The 19,184-nt window shown below is 43.7% G+C and overlaps 1 protein-coding gene across 1 annotated transcript in view; it reads right to left on the bottom strand.

Moving 5' to 3' along the window:
• The window catches only part of mtdha (metadherin a), a 79,953-nt gene that overhangs the window by 10,130 nt on the left and 50,639 nt on the right, over positions 1–19,184 (bottom strand). Inside the window, exons 7-11 of the mRNA XM_055634316.1 lie at positions 16,373–16,471; positions 14,461–14,585; positions 5,606–5,722; positions 3,944–4,063; positions 2,309–2,462 (exon numbers count right to left, since the gene is read on the bottom strand). Coding sequence (XP_055490291.1) covers positions 2,309–2,462; positions 3,944–4,063; positions 5,606–5,722; positions 14,461–14,585; positions 16,373–16,471 — 615 coding nt within the window. The remainder of the gene's footprint in view (positions 1–2,308; positions 2,463–3,943; positions 4,064–5,605; positions 5,723–14,460; positions 14,586–16,372; positions 16,472–19,184) is intronic.

The following is a 19,184-nucleotide window of genomic DNA, read 5'->3' as shown; positions in this document are numbered from 1 at the left end:
CAAAGCCTTGAGGCACATTGGTTTTCATCAGTCAGAGTATCAAATATAGAAGGTTACACAAAAAAGCTGGAGAAACTCAGCGGGTCAGCAGCATCTATGGAGCGAAGGAAATAGGCAACGTTTCGGGCCGAAACCCTCCTTCAGGCCACATTTAGAGTATCGTGTTCAGTTTTGGTCACCATCTTATAGAAAGCTGTTGTCAAGCTGGAAAGGGTGCAGAGAAAATTTATGAGGAAGTTGCCAGACCTGGATTACTTTCTTCCCAGAGGATGAGAAAAACTGATAGAAGTACAAAACAATATGAAATGCATAGTAGACAGAACTTTTTCCCCAGGAAGGAAGTATCAAATACTAGAGTTATAGCTTCCAAGTTAGAGGGACAAAGATTAAAGGAGATGTGCGTTAAAAGATTTTAAAAAAGTTACACAGAGGACGGTTTGTGCCTGGAACATGCTGCCGAGGTGGTGTTGGAGGAAGATATGATAGTGGCATTTAAGAGACATTTGGATAGGCACAAGTATGTGCAGGAGGGATATGGATTACCTCTACAAAGTACATAGAAGGTATGCGATGGAACACTCTCGACTTGCTTGGAAGACTCCAGCTACAACACACCAGCTCAACACCATCTAGGTCAAAGATTCAGGCTTAATTAGCACCCCATCCATCACCTTAATCATCCACTCCCTCTACCAGCAGCACACACACTGCCAAAGAGCAGCACACAAATGCCAAGGCGCGTACCAGCGACAAAAATCTACAACATTACCGACCAAACCAGGGAGCTTTCACACCAAGGATGGTTTCAGGGAATGGCAGCACCACCACATGCAAGATCCCCACCAAATCGCACACAGACCTCAGTCATACAACACGAAACTGGACCTTCGGCCCAACTGCCCATGTCTAGATGCCCCATCTACTCTCGCCTCATTTACCCATATCACTCTAAATCTTGTGTAGGAAGGAACTGCAGATGTTGGTTTATACCAAAGAGACACAAAAAGTAAATCAACCGGTCAGGCAGCATCTCTGGAGAAAAGGAATAGGTGATGTTTCAGGTCAGAACCTTTCTTCCAGTTTCAAATAGTCACCCATTACATTTCTCCAGAGATGCTGCCTGACCCACTGAGTTACACCAGAATTTAGTGTCTTTTAAATGCTATTATGGTACCATCCTCAACAACCTCCTCAGTCAGCTTGTTACATACAAGTGAAAAAGTTGTCCCTCAGGTCCCTGTTAAATCATTCCCCTCTCACCTTAAACCCATGTACTCTGGTTCTTGATTCCCCTACTCTGGGTAGAAGACTGTGCATTCACCCTATCAATTCCCCATACGATTTTATACATCTCCATATGGTTATCTCCAGCCTCCTGCGCTCCAAGGAATAGAGTCCTAGAGTGCCCACCCTTTCCTTTTAGCTCAGGCCCTCACGTCTTGATAACATCTCAAATCTTCTCTGCACTTTTTCCAGCTTAATGACATTGTTCCTCTACCAGGGTGACCACAACTGAACACAATTGAGCAAGAAGGAACTGCAGATGCAGGGTTAAACAGAACTTAGACACAAAAATCTGGTGTAACTCAGCGGGTCAGACAGCATCCCTGGAGAAAAGGAATACGTAACGTTTTTGAAGGGTCTCGAACCGAAATGTCACCTATTTCTTTTCTCCGGAGATGCGGTCTGACCTGCTGAGTCACTCCAGCTTTTTGTGTCTATCTTCACATTACTCGAAATATGGCCTCACCAACCTCTTGTACAACTGCAACATAACACCCCAAATTTGTTACTCAATACCCTGACTGATGAAGACCAATGGACCAAAAACCTTCTTTACCACCTTATTTACCTGTGAAGCTATTTCCATGGAGCTGTGTACTTTGCATAAACTGGTATTCCCTGTAAATCCTGAAATTTGCTCCCCCAACACTGTAGGAACTCTACAAGTTCTCCAGTGCTTCAAGGTAGCACTCGGTGGCACAGTGGCATAGCAAGAGAGCTGCTGCCTTGCAGCGCCAGAGACCCAGTTCAATCCAGACTACAGGTCCCACCTGTACAGAGTGTGTACGTTCTCCTTGTGACCGCATGGGTTTTCTCCAGGTTTTAAGGTTAATTGGCTTTGGTAAAATTTAAATTGTCCTTGGTGGTAGGGTGTGTATCTCTAAAGTCGAAAGTAAATTCTAAAGCAGCTCACCACCAGCTTCAAGGACAATTGGGGAAGGGCAATATATCCCCTACCGACATGCTTGATGCTGTGATTTCTCCATTCGTAGGGGAAACAATTAGAAAGAATGCCGGTACTGACCTTGTGAAGGAGGCTGGTTATTCTGTTTAGCAACAGAAGCGGAAGACTCTGACTCAGATAGCGTGTCTGGCACTTGGGAGGTGATATCCTGGGAAGAACTTTTCACAATGACAGCTGGTTCTTGGCTGATCACGACAGGCTGCGCCTCTTCAACCTGCGGAGATGCAACACCTCGTTGGAAAAGTTCAAGACATTTGGAAAAGTCTTGTTACAATTCTGAAAACGCTCAACACAAGTACAAACTTGAAGGTCACCCAACCAAAACAGTTGGGCAGCACAGTGGCACAGCTGCTGCCTCACAAGGAAAGTAACCCAAGTGAGATAACATGGAACTTGTGTGAATGGGCGATCGATGATTGGCATGGACTCGGTGGGCTGACATGCCTGTTTCCATGCTGTATCTTTTCAATCAATTGCAGCCCTTTTCTTTCAATGATACCATGATATTATTCAATTAATAACATGAATGGGTGATCAAGGATTGGCATGGACTCATGGAGCCGAGGGGCCTGTTTCCCGACTGTATCGTTCAATCTACCAATAACTCACCTTTCAACAAAAGGCATCAATTAAAGTAGAAATATTCCATAGCACTGCAGAAGTCTCAACAAGAAACAGATGCTGAGTTTAGGAACGGTGGGGAGAGAGTGCCTAAAGCTTTGGAGCTGGGGATGACGGAATTGAAGGGCTTCGGCAGCTAAAGGCAGTTAGAAACAGTGTGAAAGGAATGGGAAGCACAGAACAGCCCAAGGTTCAGGAAAATCAGTCAAAGTTGTTCTGGCATAAAACCGAGAAAAGGAACAACAGGGCTTTAAAGATTTGATGAGTTGGTAATGGTATTTGTTTATTATTGTCCCATGCACTAAGATACAATGAAAACATGCATTTATGTGCCATCCATTCAAATCACATCATAGGCTGATACAATCGCAACATTTAAACAGCTATTAGATGGATAAGATAGATAGGTCTGGAGGGATATGTGGTGAACGCAGACAGGTTGCACTAGTGCAGATGGGGCATGTTGATCAGCATGGGCAAGTTGCGCGGATGTGCCTGTGTCCGCACTGTATGACTCTATGTCAATCAATCCATACACTCCATACAACAGGTAGTGCAAAGAGAAAATACCAGAATACAGAATATTACAGCCTTACAGCTACAGAGTGCAAGGTCATAAACGATAGGAGTAGAATTAGGCCATTTGGCCCATCAAGTCTACTCTGCCATTCAATCATGGCAGGTCTATCTCTCCCTCCTAACCCCATTCTCCTGCCTTCCCATAACCTCTTACACCTGTACTAATCAAGAATCTATTTCTGCCTTCTGTGGCAAAGAATTCCAAGGATTCACCACCCTCCAACTAAAGAAATTTCCCCTCAACTTCCTAAAAGAACGTGTTCAAGAAGGAACTGCAGATGCTGGAAAATCGAAGGTACACAAAAATGCTGGAGAAACTCAGCAGGTGCAGCAGCATCTATGGAGCGAAGGAAAAAGGAACGTTCCTAAAAGAACGTCCTTGAGAATGAAGAATGAAAGAATGAGATAATTGCCGGCACAAAGTGCTCTCAGCACCTTCCATTTTATTTCATACTTCCACGATTGGCAATCGTTGCATTTGTTGCCAACTCTTACCTCAGCTGGTTCACTAGTGCATATGGTTTCAACAGGCGAAGGACTCTCCGCTTCAGGCTGGGCTTGCACATCAAGCTGCTCCTCTTCTCCACACATGGGCTCCTTCTCCTGATCCTCCACCTTTTTATTGAATAAAAAACACATTTTATTTTAAATCCCCCCAAAAAAATCACTTTTCTTAAAACACATCCAAATTTTTATTGAATGAAAATCATCTCTGAGAATATTAATTCCAAAGGACCTTGGTTATGCAGCATTTATAAAAATACAGGAAGGATGTGGAGGCTTTGGAACGTGTGCAGAGGTTTACCAGAATGATGCCTGAATGAGAGGGGCTAGTTACAGGGAGAGGTTGGACAGACTGGGATTGTTTTCTCTGGAATGCCAGAGACTGGGGGAAACCAGATAGAAGTGTATACAATTATGAGAGATAAATAGGATAGAGTCAGAACATTTGTCCCAGGATGGAAAAAAAATCAAATGCTGGAGGTATAGTTTAAGGTGAGAGGAGTAAAGTTTAAAGGAGATGTGCAGGGCATGTTTTCTTTTACAAAGGGTGGCACGCACTGCTGGTGGTACGATACGATAGTAGCATTAAAGAAAATTTTGGATAAGCACAAGGATATGGATATGCAGGGAATGGAGGGATATGAATGATGTGCCGGCAGATAAGAGTTGGTCTTGGCATCATGTTCGGCGCAGACATTGTGGGTCGAAGGGCTTGTTCGTGTGCTGTACTGTTATATGTTCCATACTCCCGTAAGAAAATGGCGGAAAATGTATACGCTGGCATTTAAAATCAGACTTCTTTTTAAATTTTAGCATCATTCTGTCTGGCATCACGTAACCCAACTACAAATCAGGGAACAAAAGGCTGAAGATGCTGTAATCTGGAGCAAAATACAAGCCAATGGAGGAACTCAGGCTCCTGACCCGCAATATTGACAATCTGCTTACCTCCACAGCCTCTGCCTGACCCGCTGAGTTCCTCCAGCACTTTGAGTCAACGCCACATCATTAATCCATGCTCTCTACTGAGATTAAGGTTTTGAGGGTTCAGATAACTTTGGGTATCAATGTACATATAAAGTGATAAATCCAAGGCGATTTGCTCAGGCAGCTCGTGGACAATTCTACTGTAAAATACATCACTGGCAAAACACAAAGTGCTGGAGGAAGTCAGCAAGTCAGGCTCCATCTGTGGTTGGAATGGACAGATGACATTTTGGATCAGAACCCTTCATAGAAATATAGAAAATAGGTGCAGGAGTCGGCCATTCGACCCTGCGAGCCAGCACCACCACCACCACCATTCAATACGATCATGGCTGATTGTCCAAAATCAGTACCCCGTTCTGGCTTTTTCCCCCATATCCCATGATTCCCTTAGCCCTAAGAGCTAAATCTCTCTTGAAAAATTTTTCCTTCAGACGCCTTCAATTTAAAGGGTCCTGACCCAAAACATCGTCTGTCCATTCCCTCCATAAATGTTGCCTGACCTGCTGTGAGGGCAAAGTTGAAAAGAAATTTGCAGGGCAAGTGTTTTTTTTTTTTAAACACAGAGGAATGCATGGAATGCACTGCTGGGAGTTGTGGTGGAAGCAGATATGTTAGTCATTTAAGAGCCTTTTGGATAAACATATGGGTATGCAGAACACTCACTTGTGCAGCAGTAGCAGCGTCCTCACCCTTTTTCTTCTTTTTCTTCTTCTTTTTGGATTTGCTGCCTGCAGAACCTTGCAAACCAGCGTCGGCTTTGTCCTTGTCTTCATCTGACACCTACAAAATTTAACACAATTCTTTAAAGACACGGCGCAACTTCTATCATTCAGTTCAGACCTGTGCAGAATTGTTTGAACTTAATTTAGAGACACAGCATGGAAACAGGCCCTTTGGCCCACCGAGTCCACGCCAACTATCGAAAACCCGGGCTGCATGGTGGAAACGATTAGGGGTGACATGGAGGTGCAGCGCCAGAGTTACTGCTTTACAGCGCCAGAGACTCGGGTTCAATCCGGACCACAGGTGCTGTCTGTACGAAGTTTATACATTCTCCCCATGACATTTGTCCAGGTGCTCCGGTTTCCTCCCACTTTCCAAAGATGTACAGGTTTGTAGGTTAATTGGCCTTGGTAAAATTGTAAATTGTCCGTAGTGTGTGTTGGATAGTGTTAGTGTACGGGGTGATTGTTGGTTGGCACGGACTCGGTGGGCCGAAGGGCCTGTTTCCATGCTGCATCTCCAAATTAATCTAATATCAGATATACCATACATGGATATAACCAGTTCAAATTCGGGTAATTCTCAACATGTAGCACATCAGTTGCTTAGATAAAGTCCAATCTCCTCAATGGGGTAGAGATGAATCAGAAGCCTGAAAACAGGAGACAAAGCTTTTCCTGAGTCTGGTGGTGCGTGTTTTCCAACTTCTGAACCTTCCACTGGATAGGAACAGAGAAGGAGGAATGACTGGGTGGGGACGTCTTTGATTAGGAGGAAACTGGAGCACCCAGAGAAAACCCACGCGGTCACAGTGATTGCCTGTCTCTTCACTCCAGACTGACCAATAAAAAGGAAAACACAAAACTGGAAAAAATACCCCATCCTGTAATAGTTACACAAAGTTCCATACTTTCATATCTGCACAAATCAGTTTCGTACAGAATTGAGCAGTATTGGACTTCTTGATCTCAGCCTCTATTGACTGACATCTTACAAACCCACCGACTCACACAACTATCTCGACTACACTTCTTCCCACCCTGCTTCCTGAAAAGACTCTATCCCAATTCCTCCGTCTACGTCGCATCTGCGCCCAAGATGAGGTGTTCCATACCAGGACATCCGAAATATCCTCATTCTTTAGGGAACTGGGGTTCCCCTCTCCCATCATAGATGATGCCCCCACTTGTGTGTCCTCGGGACCCCGCAGCTCCGCCCTTGCTCCCCCTCCCCCTAGTCGCAACAGACAGAGTCCTCCTAGTCCTTACCTTTCACCCCATCAGCTGTTGTATTTTTCGCCACCTCCAACGGGATCCCAACACTAGTCACATCTTCCCATCTCCTTTCCGCCTTCCACAGAGACCATTCCCTCTGCAACTACCTGGTTAACTCATCCCATCCCACCCAAACCACCCCTTCCCCAGTTTCTTCATATGAAGAAAGACTGGATAGACTCGGTTTGTACTCACTAGAATTTAGAAGAGTGAGGGGGGATCTTATAGAAACTTACAAAATTCTTAAGGGGTTGGACAGGCTAGATGCAGGAAGATTGTTCCCGATGTTGGGGAAGTCCAGAACAAGGGATCACAGTTTAAGGATAAGGGGGAAATCTTTTAGGACCGAGATGAGGAAAACATTTTTCACACAGAGTGATGAATCTCTGGAATTCTCTGCCACAGAAGGTAGTTGAGGCCAGTTCATTGGCTATATTTGAGAGGGAGTGAGATGTGGCCCTTGTGGCTAAAGGGATCAGGGGGTATGGAGAGAAGGCAGGTACAGGATACCGAGTTGGATGATCAGCCATGATCATATTGAATGATGGTGCAGGCTCGAAGGGCCGAACGGCCTACTCCTGCACCTATTTTCTATGTTTCTATGTACCTTCCCCTGCAACCGCAGAAGATGCAACACCAATCCCTATACTTCCTCCCTTGACTGTCCAGGGACCCCGACAGTCCTTTCAGGTTAGGCAGAGGTTCACTTGCACCTCCTCCAACCACATATACTGTATCCGTTGCTCGAGATGTGGACGCTGATACATCGGCGGGACCAAACGTAGACTGGGACGATCATTTCACTGAACACCTTCGCTCAGTCCGGCTGAACTTAATTGATCTCCTGGTTGCTGGACACTTTAATTCTCCTTCCCATTCATACACAGACCTTTCTGTCCTAGGTCTCCTCCATTGTCAGAATGAGGCTAAATGCTAATTGGAGGAACAGCATCTCATATTTCGCCTGGGCATCTTGCAGCCCAGTGGTATTAATACTGATTTATCTAACTTCAGTAACACTGGCATTCCCTCTCTCTCCATCCCTCCCCCATCCAAGTCGCACCAGCTACTCATTTTCAACAGATAACAATGGTTTCCTTTATCGTTACTTTTTTCGCACATCTTTCATTCATTGTTCTTTATCTCTCTACATCATCGTCAATATCTCTCGTTTCCCTTATCCCTGACCAGTCTGAAGAAGGGCCTCGACGCAAAACGTCACCCAATCCTTCTCTCCAGAGATGCTGCCTGTCCCCGCTGAGTTACACCAGCTTTCTGTGTCTTTGAGCAGTATTGGAGGTAGTTATTTTGGCAGTAGTATCGCTGCTGGTTTTCAGAAGGAGATATCCTCTTCATTCGTTGGCCTACAAATCTTTCTCTGGAGAAAGTTGTCACAGTACAACTGTTACAACCAATTATTGATTATTATTAGTTTATTAGTCTTGTCACATGAACAGAGATACAGCGAAAAACTGTGTGCAGTCCAGTCAAATCATCCTATGCAGGGCTCTCACTTAACTTTTTTTCCCTGTTGCCAGCCGGGCAACCTTGACAGCTTTTTAGCTTTTTTTAGGCCCGAAACGTTGCCTATTTCCTTCGCTCCATAGATGCTGCCACATCCGCTGAGTTTCTCCAGCACTTGACAGGTGAGGAGATCAGACGGAATGACCAGGGTGAAAAAGCTCCTTGATTATGTTGGCTGTTTTCCCTGATGCTGCATGGTGTAGTGAGTCAATTGGAGAGGGGTTGAGTGCGAGGCTGCTTTGCGTGGTGGACCAGGCTGCGTCCATAATTCTCTGCAATTTCTTGCGGTCTTGGGCAGAGCACAGAGCGAGGCCAAATGCAAATTGGAGGAACAGCACCTCATATTTCGCTTGGGCAGCTTACAACCCTGCAGTATGAATATCGATTTCTCTATTTCCTCTATGTTTCCCCCAACCACCCTAGTCGTCCGGCTAGTTACACTGTTCATATCCCTTCATTATCACCTCTTCCATGGCCAACAATGGACCATCGGTGCTGGCTCCGATTTGTTCTGAACCTTTTCATACCCCTTAGTTTCCCTCTCCCCTGACTCTCAGTCTGAAGAATGGTTCTCAACCCAAAAAGTCACCTATTTCTTTTCTCCAGGGATGCTGCCTGACCCGCTGCGTTACCCCAGCATTTTGTGTCTACCTTTGGTGTAAACCAGCATCTGTGGTTCATTCCTACACACAGGCAAATGCAAACTTGTCAATGGATTTATTGCAGAATTTTGCCACATAGAGTGTAAAATTAGGGGCACAGTATTGAGAATCATCATGGAGGATGTTCGATCACCTATTCTTACCTATTGTGCTTCGTGGGTCAAGAAGTTAGTTGAGGATCCAGTTGCAGAAGGTTGGGATGAGTGCTAGGATGAAACGAAGCCTGCAGGGGAAGGTGCTCCCGTGTGCCAGTTGCCTCAGTTGTTCTAGTTAGCCGAGATTGTGAGTTTGGCAGGAATTGCGAGTGGCCTTGACAAATAACTGCAGGGTGTTTTATAGACAGCACGGAAGGCAGGCACGTGCCGCTGGTGGAAGTGAACTTTTGCAATTTAATGTAGAAACAAGGAGCTGCAGATGCTGGTTTATACCGAAGAGAGACCCAAAGTGCTGGAGTAACTCAGAGGGACAGGCAGCATCTCTGGAGAAAAAGGATGGTTGACGTTTTGGGATGGGACCCTTATGCAGACTGAAAAAGGGTCCCAACCACAAACATCACCCATCCTTTTGCAATTTAATCTCCTGCTATCTTCACGGTTTCAGAGCTGCAACATCTCAACTTCAAGCCATGGAAAATTATTGTTTCCTTAGCACTGGAAGCTAGCTGGAATCTGGCCTTGGACACCACACAGCTACTCACCCTGGATCCTATGTGATTTCACCTCTGGATCAGCATACCTTTTGAGACCTTGACAAGGCCTCGCTAAAGTCTATGTAGACACCAACCACCACACTGCCCAATGTCAAAGACCAGAGGGCAGAGCTTTAAAATGAGAAGGGGAAAGTTTAAAAGAGATGTGTGGAGCAAGTTTAAACAAAATACAGTGGGTGCCTGGAATACATCTCTGGGGGTGGTGGTGGATGCAGATGTGTCAGTGTCATTTAAGAGGCTTTTAGATAGGCACATGGATTTGCAGCAAATGGAGGGATGTGAACCATGTGCAGGCAGAGATTAGCTTCACCTGGCATGGACTCTTGTGGGCTGAAGGGCCTGTTCCTGTGCTGTACTGTTCTATGTTCAACGTGATCCACATTTATCCCGCATGGCACTGAACCATCGGGGACACATTACTCCTGCAGTGCTATCATCAGTCGGCCCCACTGCTTGTGACAGCTGAGTGGCTCCCTAGTGAATACAAGAACCCTAAATAGCAAATCCCCAGCAGAGAAAATTAAATATTGTAAATATGAAAACATCTGTGGGATAGAACTACATCAAGCTCTCCGAGGGCTTGTGGTGCGTGCAATACCAAGAGTATTAGACAATAGACAATAGGTGCAGGAGTAGGCCATTCAATGTGATCATGGCTGATCATCCCCAATCAGTACCCCGTTCCTGCCTTCTCCCCGTGACTCCGCTATTTTTAAGAGCCTTATCTAGCTCTCTCTTGAAAGCATCCAGAGAACACTTCAGCTAGTCCACTTACAGCTTTTCACTGTACCTCAGTGCACGTGACAATAAACTAAACTCAACCAATACTGCAAATTTGGCCACCTGAGGAAAGTGCAAGTATTTGGCTAACTTCACTATTATACTGCCAATCCAGTCAGTTAAGTGTGAACGGGTGATCGATGGATCTTGGACTCGGAAGGCTGAAGCGCCTGTTTTCATGCTATATCTCAAAATTAAGGTAAAAGCTAACGTTTTGGTGTTGGAGTAAACTGTAGAATTTAAATCCCCCAGACAAATTAACAAACTCCCAAAACAATTTGTTGCATAAGTGTACTCACACTTGTTCAGATGGAACAAGTAATTATATTAATCATGATCCTTCAACACTAGGAATCTGTTCAAATGGCCTGCAAGCCATGTGAAAATAAAGCCCAGGGCAGGAGAGTGGGGATGTTGTCAGCACCGATAAGATGCAAGATGCTCGAAACGTGGCAGCTTCTTGGGAGAACGGTTTTTACCTCCAAAAATAGACGTTGACGCAGCTGGGAATTCCGAGTTAACACATGGCACAGCTGCAAACACGACAACCCTGCCATTTCAGTGCGACTAGGCTTGAGAATTGAAAGGAGTATTGGTGATTTTTGTGGCAAGATTCCAGACAGTTAATTTGTCCCAACGACCAGAGATTTCAACGCTTGTGTCATTTCTTCAGTGGGGCAGCGGACATAGAACAGTACAGCACAGGAACAGGCCCTATGCCCACAATGTCTGTGCTGCACACAATGCCAAGACCAACTCCTCTCTTCCTGCACATATTCCATAATTCCTCATTCCCCGCATATCCATGAGCCTATCCAAAAGTCTACTAAATGCCACTATCGTATCTGCCTCTACCACCACCCCATGCAGTGGATTTCAGGTACCCACCACCCTCTGTAAAAATCACTTGCTCTGCATATTGCCTTTAAACTTTGCCCCTCTCGCCTCAAAGGTGTGCTCGAGTATTTAGTATTGCCACCCTGGGGTAAAAGGTTCCGACTGCCTACCCTATCTATGCCTCCCATAATTTTATATACTTCTATCAAATCTTCCCTCAGCCCTTCAATCTCCAGCGTTCCAGAGAAGATAATTTAAGTCTGTCCAACTTCACCCTATATGTAATACACTCTAATCCCCGCATCATTCCAATGTCTTCTCAAAAGTGTTCACATCCTTCATGTATTAGGGCGAGCAGAACTACATGCAATACTCCAAATGTGGCCTAACCAAAGTCCTATAAAGCTGCATTATGACTTCCTGACTTGCACTCAATACCCTACCCAGTAAAGGCAAGCATGCAATAAGCTTTCTTTACCACTAAGTACTTTCAGGGAGTTGCGGACTTGGATCCTAAGATCCTTCTGTACATCACTCAGTTAAGTATGTTGCCATTAATTGTATATTTTGTCCTTATATCCGACCTCCCAAAGTTTCTTCTGGGTGCTCTGGTTTCCTCCCACATCCCAAAGACGTGCAGGTTAATTGGCCTCTGTAAATTGACCCTAGCGTGTAGGGAATGGATGAAAAAGAGGGATAACACAAAATTAGAGAGAATGGGAGATCGATGGTTGGTGTGGACTCAGTGGACTGAAGGGCCTGTTTCCACTTCTCTCTAAGCTTGTATCTCTTTTTTTTTTTTTTTTTTTTTTTTTTGTTTATTTTATTAGAAGTTAATACAGCACAAAACAGTACAGTGGCGCCTAATTTTAGGTGCCAACTATGTAATACCGCAATCCATTCTATGTACAACCTCTAGTTTTATGTTATAAGAAAAAAGTAAGCAGATCAAGAAAAAGAAAGCAATAGAAAGGGGAAAAAGTAGAAAAATAGATGGCAGAGAGTAGAAAAACGTGAAGTGTGTATATAAAAAATAAAAAAAGGAAGAGAGAAAGAGGAGAGTAGAAATAGAAGAGAAGGCCCCTAAAAAGAGAATTTTTCAAATCTGTATTCGGAGATGTAGATCTATCCACGTCATGAACTGAAATCGGCAATCCTTACGGCACCGCTGCATCACATGGTTCCAAAAAGTCGATGAAAGGAGACCAACTCTTTAAGAATTGGTCATATTTATCTATTAGTCGGAGTCTCATTTCTTCAAGGCGTGCTATGTCCATCATATTCCTAATCCACATTTTAACAGTTGGTGTGGTTGTACTTTTCCAAAATTTAAGTATCAATTTCTTTCCAATTATTAACCCATAATTAAAAAAAACATTTTGATCTTTATTTAAATTGGTATCTTCTCCTATTATTCCAAATATAATCCATTCCGTTTTGGGTTCTATTCTTGACTTGAAAATCTTTGTAAATATATCAAATATATCACTCCAAAATTTATTCAACTTTGTACATCCAACAAATGAGTGTGTTATATTAGCGTTTTGAAACAAACATTTATCGCATCTGGGAGAGACGTTTGGATAAAATTTGTTCAACCTCGTTTTTGAATAATATAGTCTATGTAATAATTTGAATTGAATTAAATTGTGTCTTGCATTAATAGAACAGTTATGTGTGTTCATCAAATATTTTTCCCATCTATCCTTCGAGATCTTTGTCATTAGCTCTTGTTCCCAATCTTCCCTTAATGCTTCTGTTGAGGGTGATTCTCTATTTAATATATTATTATAAAAGTATGATATTAATTTTTGTGAATCAGCCTTAATATTCATTGCTTGTATCTCTAAGCTAAACTAAATTAAAATATTTTAGATGCCTTAAAGGGGGTGGGGGAAGACGTTGTACTCATCCCTCGGGAGTATAAGCCCAAGGCTTTGGAGTCTTGTACTGTAAGAATCATATGCACCGGATGAGCCAGAATAATAAAATCCTTACTTGTTGCAGCTTTACAGGCACGTTAGATGCATCAATGCTGTGGTTTACCACACCTTCTGCTCATCACATTTCTGCACATCTTTTACCTATCCTCCACCATTTCATACACCATCTCCATTCCAACTCATTTCCTTCTCACTGCATGAATTCTGTTAGATATCCTTTTCCCAGTCTTGCTTCCACGTTCCTCCCCATCTGCTTCACATTATCCCACCCTAATCAGCAGGATGTACATGTTAAATCAGTGCCTACTTGGGCACATCAGAAAGAGAAACAAAAATTACCCTTTACGCTTGATCACTTTACTCCCTGCTGTTACAAACGAGCATTAAAACCTCAAGTTTAAAGAAAATCGCAACCAGAATATTCTTATGAATCTACAGTCTTAAACTGCATTAATTCATATACAAGGGCAGAAGAAAGAATGTACAGGTGCACAACATTTTATCCGAAATTCCAAATAACAAAAAGTTCCGAATAGCGGACATTTTTTTGGTCCTTGAAGACGTTCACCTAGGGCGGCCCGAAGAGGTGACAGCGGAACCTCTGGTCGGTCCTCGAAGAAAGGGGAACAAAAGAACCGTGTGCAAAGATCATACGGTCTCTGTTGAAATCACCATTGTTTCATAGGTCATAGGAGCAGAATTAGGCCATTCAGTCAGTCAGATTTTATTCATCACATACACAATAAAGTGCAGTGAAATGAATCAGGTCTACACCGCCATTCAATCATGACTGATCTAACTTTCCCCATCTGCAGCAATTAATTCCATAGATTCACCCTCTGGCTAACGAAATTCCTCCTCATCTCATTGCTAAAGGTACATCCTTTTTATTCTCAGGCTGTGCCCTCTGGTCCTAGATTCTTCCACTATATTTGCACTGATGTTAACTACACAAACTGCACATAATACTTTTGGGCAACAGAGATCCCCACTGACGAGCTGTAGGGGTTAGTTTGAAGGTCTTGCAAGGGGGGCTCGGCAAGATTGCCCAGGGTTACTAACTAACCTTCTGAGCCTCTGGAATGGTCTCCTCGGGCGGCACGTCTGGGGCAGGCTCCTCCGCGGTCCAGTTACCCCACTCCTCAGTTGGAGCGTTCCAGTCGGAGCTCGGGTCGGCGGTCGAAATCCCGTCTGGAAGATGGAAGACAGGATAAGAGATCAAATCAATCTGAACAAGTGTACGGCGGCAAACTAGCACAGTGGTAGAGTTGCTTACAGCGCCAGAGACATGGGTTCGATCCTGACTGAGAATGCTGTCTGTATGAAGCTTGTACCTTCTCCCTGTGGCTGCGTGGGGTTTCTCTGGGTGCTCCGGTTTCCTCCCACACTCCAAAGATGTACAGGTTTGTAGGTTAATTGGCTTCTGTAAAATTTGTAAATAGTCCCCAATGTGTAGGATAGTGCTAGTGTATAGGGTGGTCGTGGTCAGCACGGCCTCGGTGGTTTGAAGGGCTCATTGGGGTGGGAGATTGCAACCTTCACTTGGTCCACCCTGCTTCGACGAATGCAATCAACCCGGCGTGCATAATCAAATAAGATCAAATAGAACAAGTTGTCCTACAACTTTTGGCTGTGCACGCCATACGCAAGAAGAAGAAGAAGGGCTTGTTTCCGCGCTGTATCTCTAAAGTCTAAGGTCAAATCAGCTTTAATTTCTGTTGAGGTTGCACAATGGATAATATAAATAAACAGCTTTGATTAGCAAAAGCAGGGTGAATGCACAAAGTCTTTTACCCAGGGTATGGGGAATTCAAAAACCAGAGAACATAGGTTTAAGGTACGAGGGAAAAGGTTTAAAAAGAGCCTAAGGGGCATCTTTTTCCATTCAGAGGCTGTTGGGTATATGGGATTTACAAATAGAATTCATAAAGTGCTGGAGTAACTGAGTGGGTCAGGCAGCATCTGTGGAGGAAATGGATAGGGAACCTTTTGGATTGGGATCATTCTTCAGACCGATTGTGGTGAGAGGGGTGGGGAAGCTCAAAGAAAGGTGCAGATGGGACCAAGACTGGCAATACTTTGTTGTATTCAGCTGCATCAATTTTAGAGTTAATACTGTAGAGGACTGAAGAACAAGTCCCTAAAATAAATACCATGGGGAATTCTATTACCAGTAAACAACAATTTATAACCACGCTGGGGAAAACAGCAATTAGAACTGCAACTTGCTATTATGGTTTAATGGAATCACGCGAGGGGAGTCTTAGCTCTTGATATGCCCTTGAACAGCTGCCTATAGATACGCCGTTGCCTGTCAAAATGTCTAGGATCAGAATTAGGCCAATCGGCTCATCAAGTGTTTGGCCCATCTGTCTAAATTTCTTTATACAGAGGGTGGCGAATCTGTGGAATTTATTGCCACAGGCGACCGTGGAGGCCGTCAATGGGTATTTTAAAAGCGGATATTGACAGATTCTTGATTAGCACGGGTATCAGAGGTAATGGCCTTCTATACTCTTAAAATACTAACATTACATTCACTTTCGGCATTGGCTCCCACTGTAACATTTCAGCATGACATTCCAAAACTCAATGAAAATATTCCCACTGAGAAATTGCGTTCAAAAGGCAACTGGAGTCACAGAGTCCGGGCCTTACAGCATGGAAACAGGCCCTTCGGCCCAACTTGCCCATGCCGATCAAAATACCCCATCTACACTAGTCGCACTAGGATCTACATGCCGACCAAAATACCCCATCTACACTAGGATATGGGCCTGTGTTTGGCCCATATCCTAACTAGAATTATGCCAACATTTTCTTCTTCTCAACTTCATAAAAGCGGCATATTCCTCAAAACTCACTTCCAAGTTAATCACACTAGTTCAAGTTTATATACTGCTTCTTATAGTTCAAAATGCACTTTAATGACATACAAGTATAATTCCAGCAGGCTTAATTAAAAAAACCCAACATACTTATCCCTGACCAGGCGTCGTCAATTGGGCTGGGAGCAGGTTTAGCATCCCTTTGATGGTCAGTCGCGCTTGGCTGGGGAGCTGGTTCACCGGTGGCACCTGTTAGAAAAGATGAGGAAATTATACGTGATCAAAATGTTTCAAAATAACCCAGCCACTCAAATTGATAGAACACCATCCCGATTGTGCTGGCCGATCTTTCAAGAATATTGACATTCAGTCACAGAATCGAACTGCAGTACCTTTGGCTGACCAAGTCCGTGCTGATCACTGCACTTATTGATGCAGTCCTACAGACCTGCATTTGGGCTGTATCCCTCTATACCTTGTTGATTCATGAGATTGTTTACATCATAGTTACATTAAAAAGTTGAGAGTGCCTGCCTTTTCCACATCCCAGAAGACAATTTATTTCAGAATCCAAGCATTGTGGGTGAAAATGATCCCTCAGTCCACCCCCCTCCTCTCACCTTGTGTTTGACACAACCTCACCATGGGACAAAGATTCTTATCGTCTACCTTATCCGTAAAATGTATTTGCTTACCAAAAAAACTTGTTTGCTAATGCTTCACTTAAAAAAAATGTTTTGTATATAAAAGAGACATTCATCACTTAATGGAGTCGAGAATATGACAAGGCCTTTTCATCCAAAAAGAGTTTGTGAAAGTTGTCTCTTTTGCCAAGAGCGGGTAAAGTGCAGCATTTAACTCGTGGACAGATTAATAATTGACAAAAAAAACCCAAAACATTACAGGCTGGTGGTTAGGAATGATCAGTGCGTAATCAATCATATCATATCATAAATTATATAACACAGGGGGTAGAATTCGGCCATTCAACCCATTGAGACTGTTCTGCCATTCAGTCATGGTTGATCTATTTTTCCCTCTCAACCCCATTCGCCTGCCTTCTCCCCATAACCTTTGACACCCTGACTAATCAAGAACCATCTACTTTTAAAATACCCATGACTTGACCTCCACCACCATCTATGCCAATGAATTCCAGATTCACCACCCTCTGGCTAAAGAAATCTCCATTTTGAAGTTACATCCTTTTATTCTGAGGCTTAAACTTCCCCACAACTCGAAACATCCTCTCCCACATCCACGCTGTCTATGCCTTTCATTTGTGGTTGGTTTCAATGAGATCTCCCCTCTTGATAAACAGAATTATCATTGCAAGTCACAATTAAGTCAGATTTTATTGCAGACTTGCAATTTTTGCAGAATTTCGCTTTTGCTTTCTGGTCCAAGATCTGACTTGAAATAGTAAATGTTCCTTGTATTTCTCTATCTAAAATCTGCATGAGCCTCTGTATGTTTCTCAAAGTTGAATTAAGTTTAACGCAACAGAATGCTGAGAATATTTTAGCAAAGTATAGCTATTGATTCATCGTTCAGTCACTCCACTACAGTTTGGTGTTTTTCTTTTATAAATAAAAACTTTGTGTACAAAATGTGGTTGACAGCCCCAGGAGATCAGTCACAAACCTCAAGGGTTTAAGCCAGTACTAAAGTCTTTGATTCAATTAGAAATAACAGCCATGATTTTTTTTTAAATGCCAAAATTTGACCAAACTCGTCATTTGGGGAAGGCTGAGAATACCAAAGACATTTTTTCCAAATAAAAAGCATTGCGAGCCAAACCCGTCTCATTATTCCAGACAAACAAACAATTCCAAAGAAATGCCACCAGTTTGTTGTTCTCTGTCTCTATTCCAAATACAGACACAAACAAACAAAAATAGGTCAACGTCATTCAACGTGGAAACAAAAAAATTCAACTCTGTTTCTCTTTCGTCAGATGTGGCCTGACTTGCTAAGTATTTCCAACAGTTTCGATTTTAGACCTCCAGCATCTGTAGTTTATCTGTTTAATTTTCAGCAGACAATTTACTTAGCTTTGCTGCACATTTCTTTAAAGAAACAGGAAGAAACTCCACACAGACAGCACCCATGTTTTGAATCAAACCCGGATCTTCCCTACCACTGCCTCACCAGCTAAACAGCTGATACAGGGGCAGAATTTCTAAACCGCATTCAGAAGAATTTTTTGAGAAGGTACTCAAAGTCCTACAAAAGAGGGATTGGGGGCAAATCTTTGGGAACATAGCTGGGTATCTGGTGTGATTGTCAGTGAGAGAGCATTTCCAAGACAGTGACCAGCTTTAGTTTAGTTTTAGTTTAGAGATACAGCGCGGAAACAGGCCCTTCAGCACCGAGTCCATGCCGACCAGCAATCCCCGCACACTAGCACTACCCTACACACACTAGGACAAAATTTTACAACTTACTGAAGCCAATTAACCGACAAACCCAGCCATCATTGTTTGGTGTGGTGGACGACACCAGAGCACCCGGAGCAAACCCACGCAGGTCTCGGGAAGAACATGAAAGCTCCATACAGATAGCACCAGTAGTCAGGATTGAACCTGGGTCTGTGGTACTGTAAGGCAGCAACGCTACCGCTGAGCCACCGTACACAGCTGTACTGTGTAATTACATAACATGGCGGTGGCACAGTGTCGCAGCGGTAGAGTTGCTGCCTTACAACACCAAGACCTGGGCTCGACCCAGACCAAGGGCGACAGAGTTTGTACGTTCTCTCTATGATCACGTGGGGTTTCTCTGCGTGCTCCGGATTCCTCCCACATTCCAAAGACGCTCAAGTTTGTAGGTTAATTGGCTTCCGCATATTGTCCCCACTGAGTAGTTTAGAATGAGTGTATGCCTGATCGCTGTTTGGCACAGACTTGGTGGGTCAAAGGGCCTGCTTCTACACCGTATCTCTAAACTAAACTTGAACACA

The sequence above is a fragment of the Leucoraja erinacea genome, chromosome 4 (genome assembly GCF_028641065.1).
Source record: "Leucoraja erinacea ecotype New England chromosome 4, Leri_hhj_1, whole genome shotgun sequence".
Classification (NCBI taxonomy): domain Eukaryota; kingdom Metazoa; phylum Chordata; class Chondrichthyes; order Rajiformes; family Rajidae; genus Leucoraja; species Leucoraja erinaceus.
The sequence above is the reverse complement of the archived record's forward strand: the minus strand, read 5'-3'. Positions and strand labels throughout refer to the sequence as shown.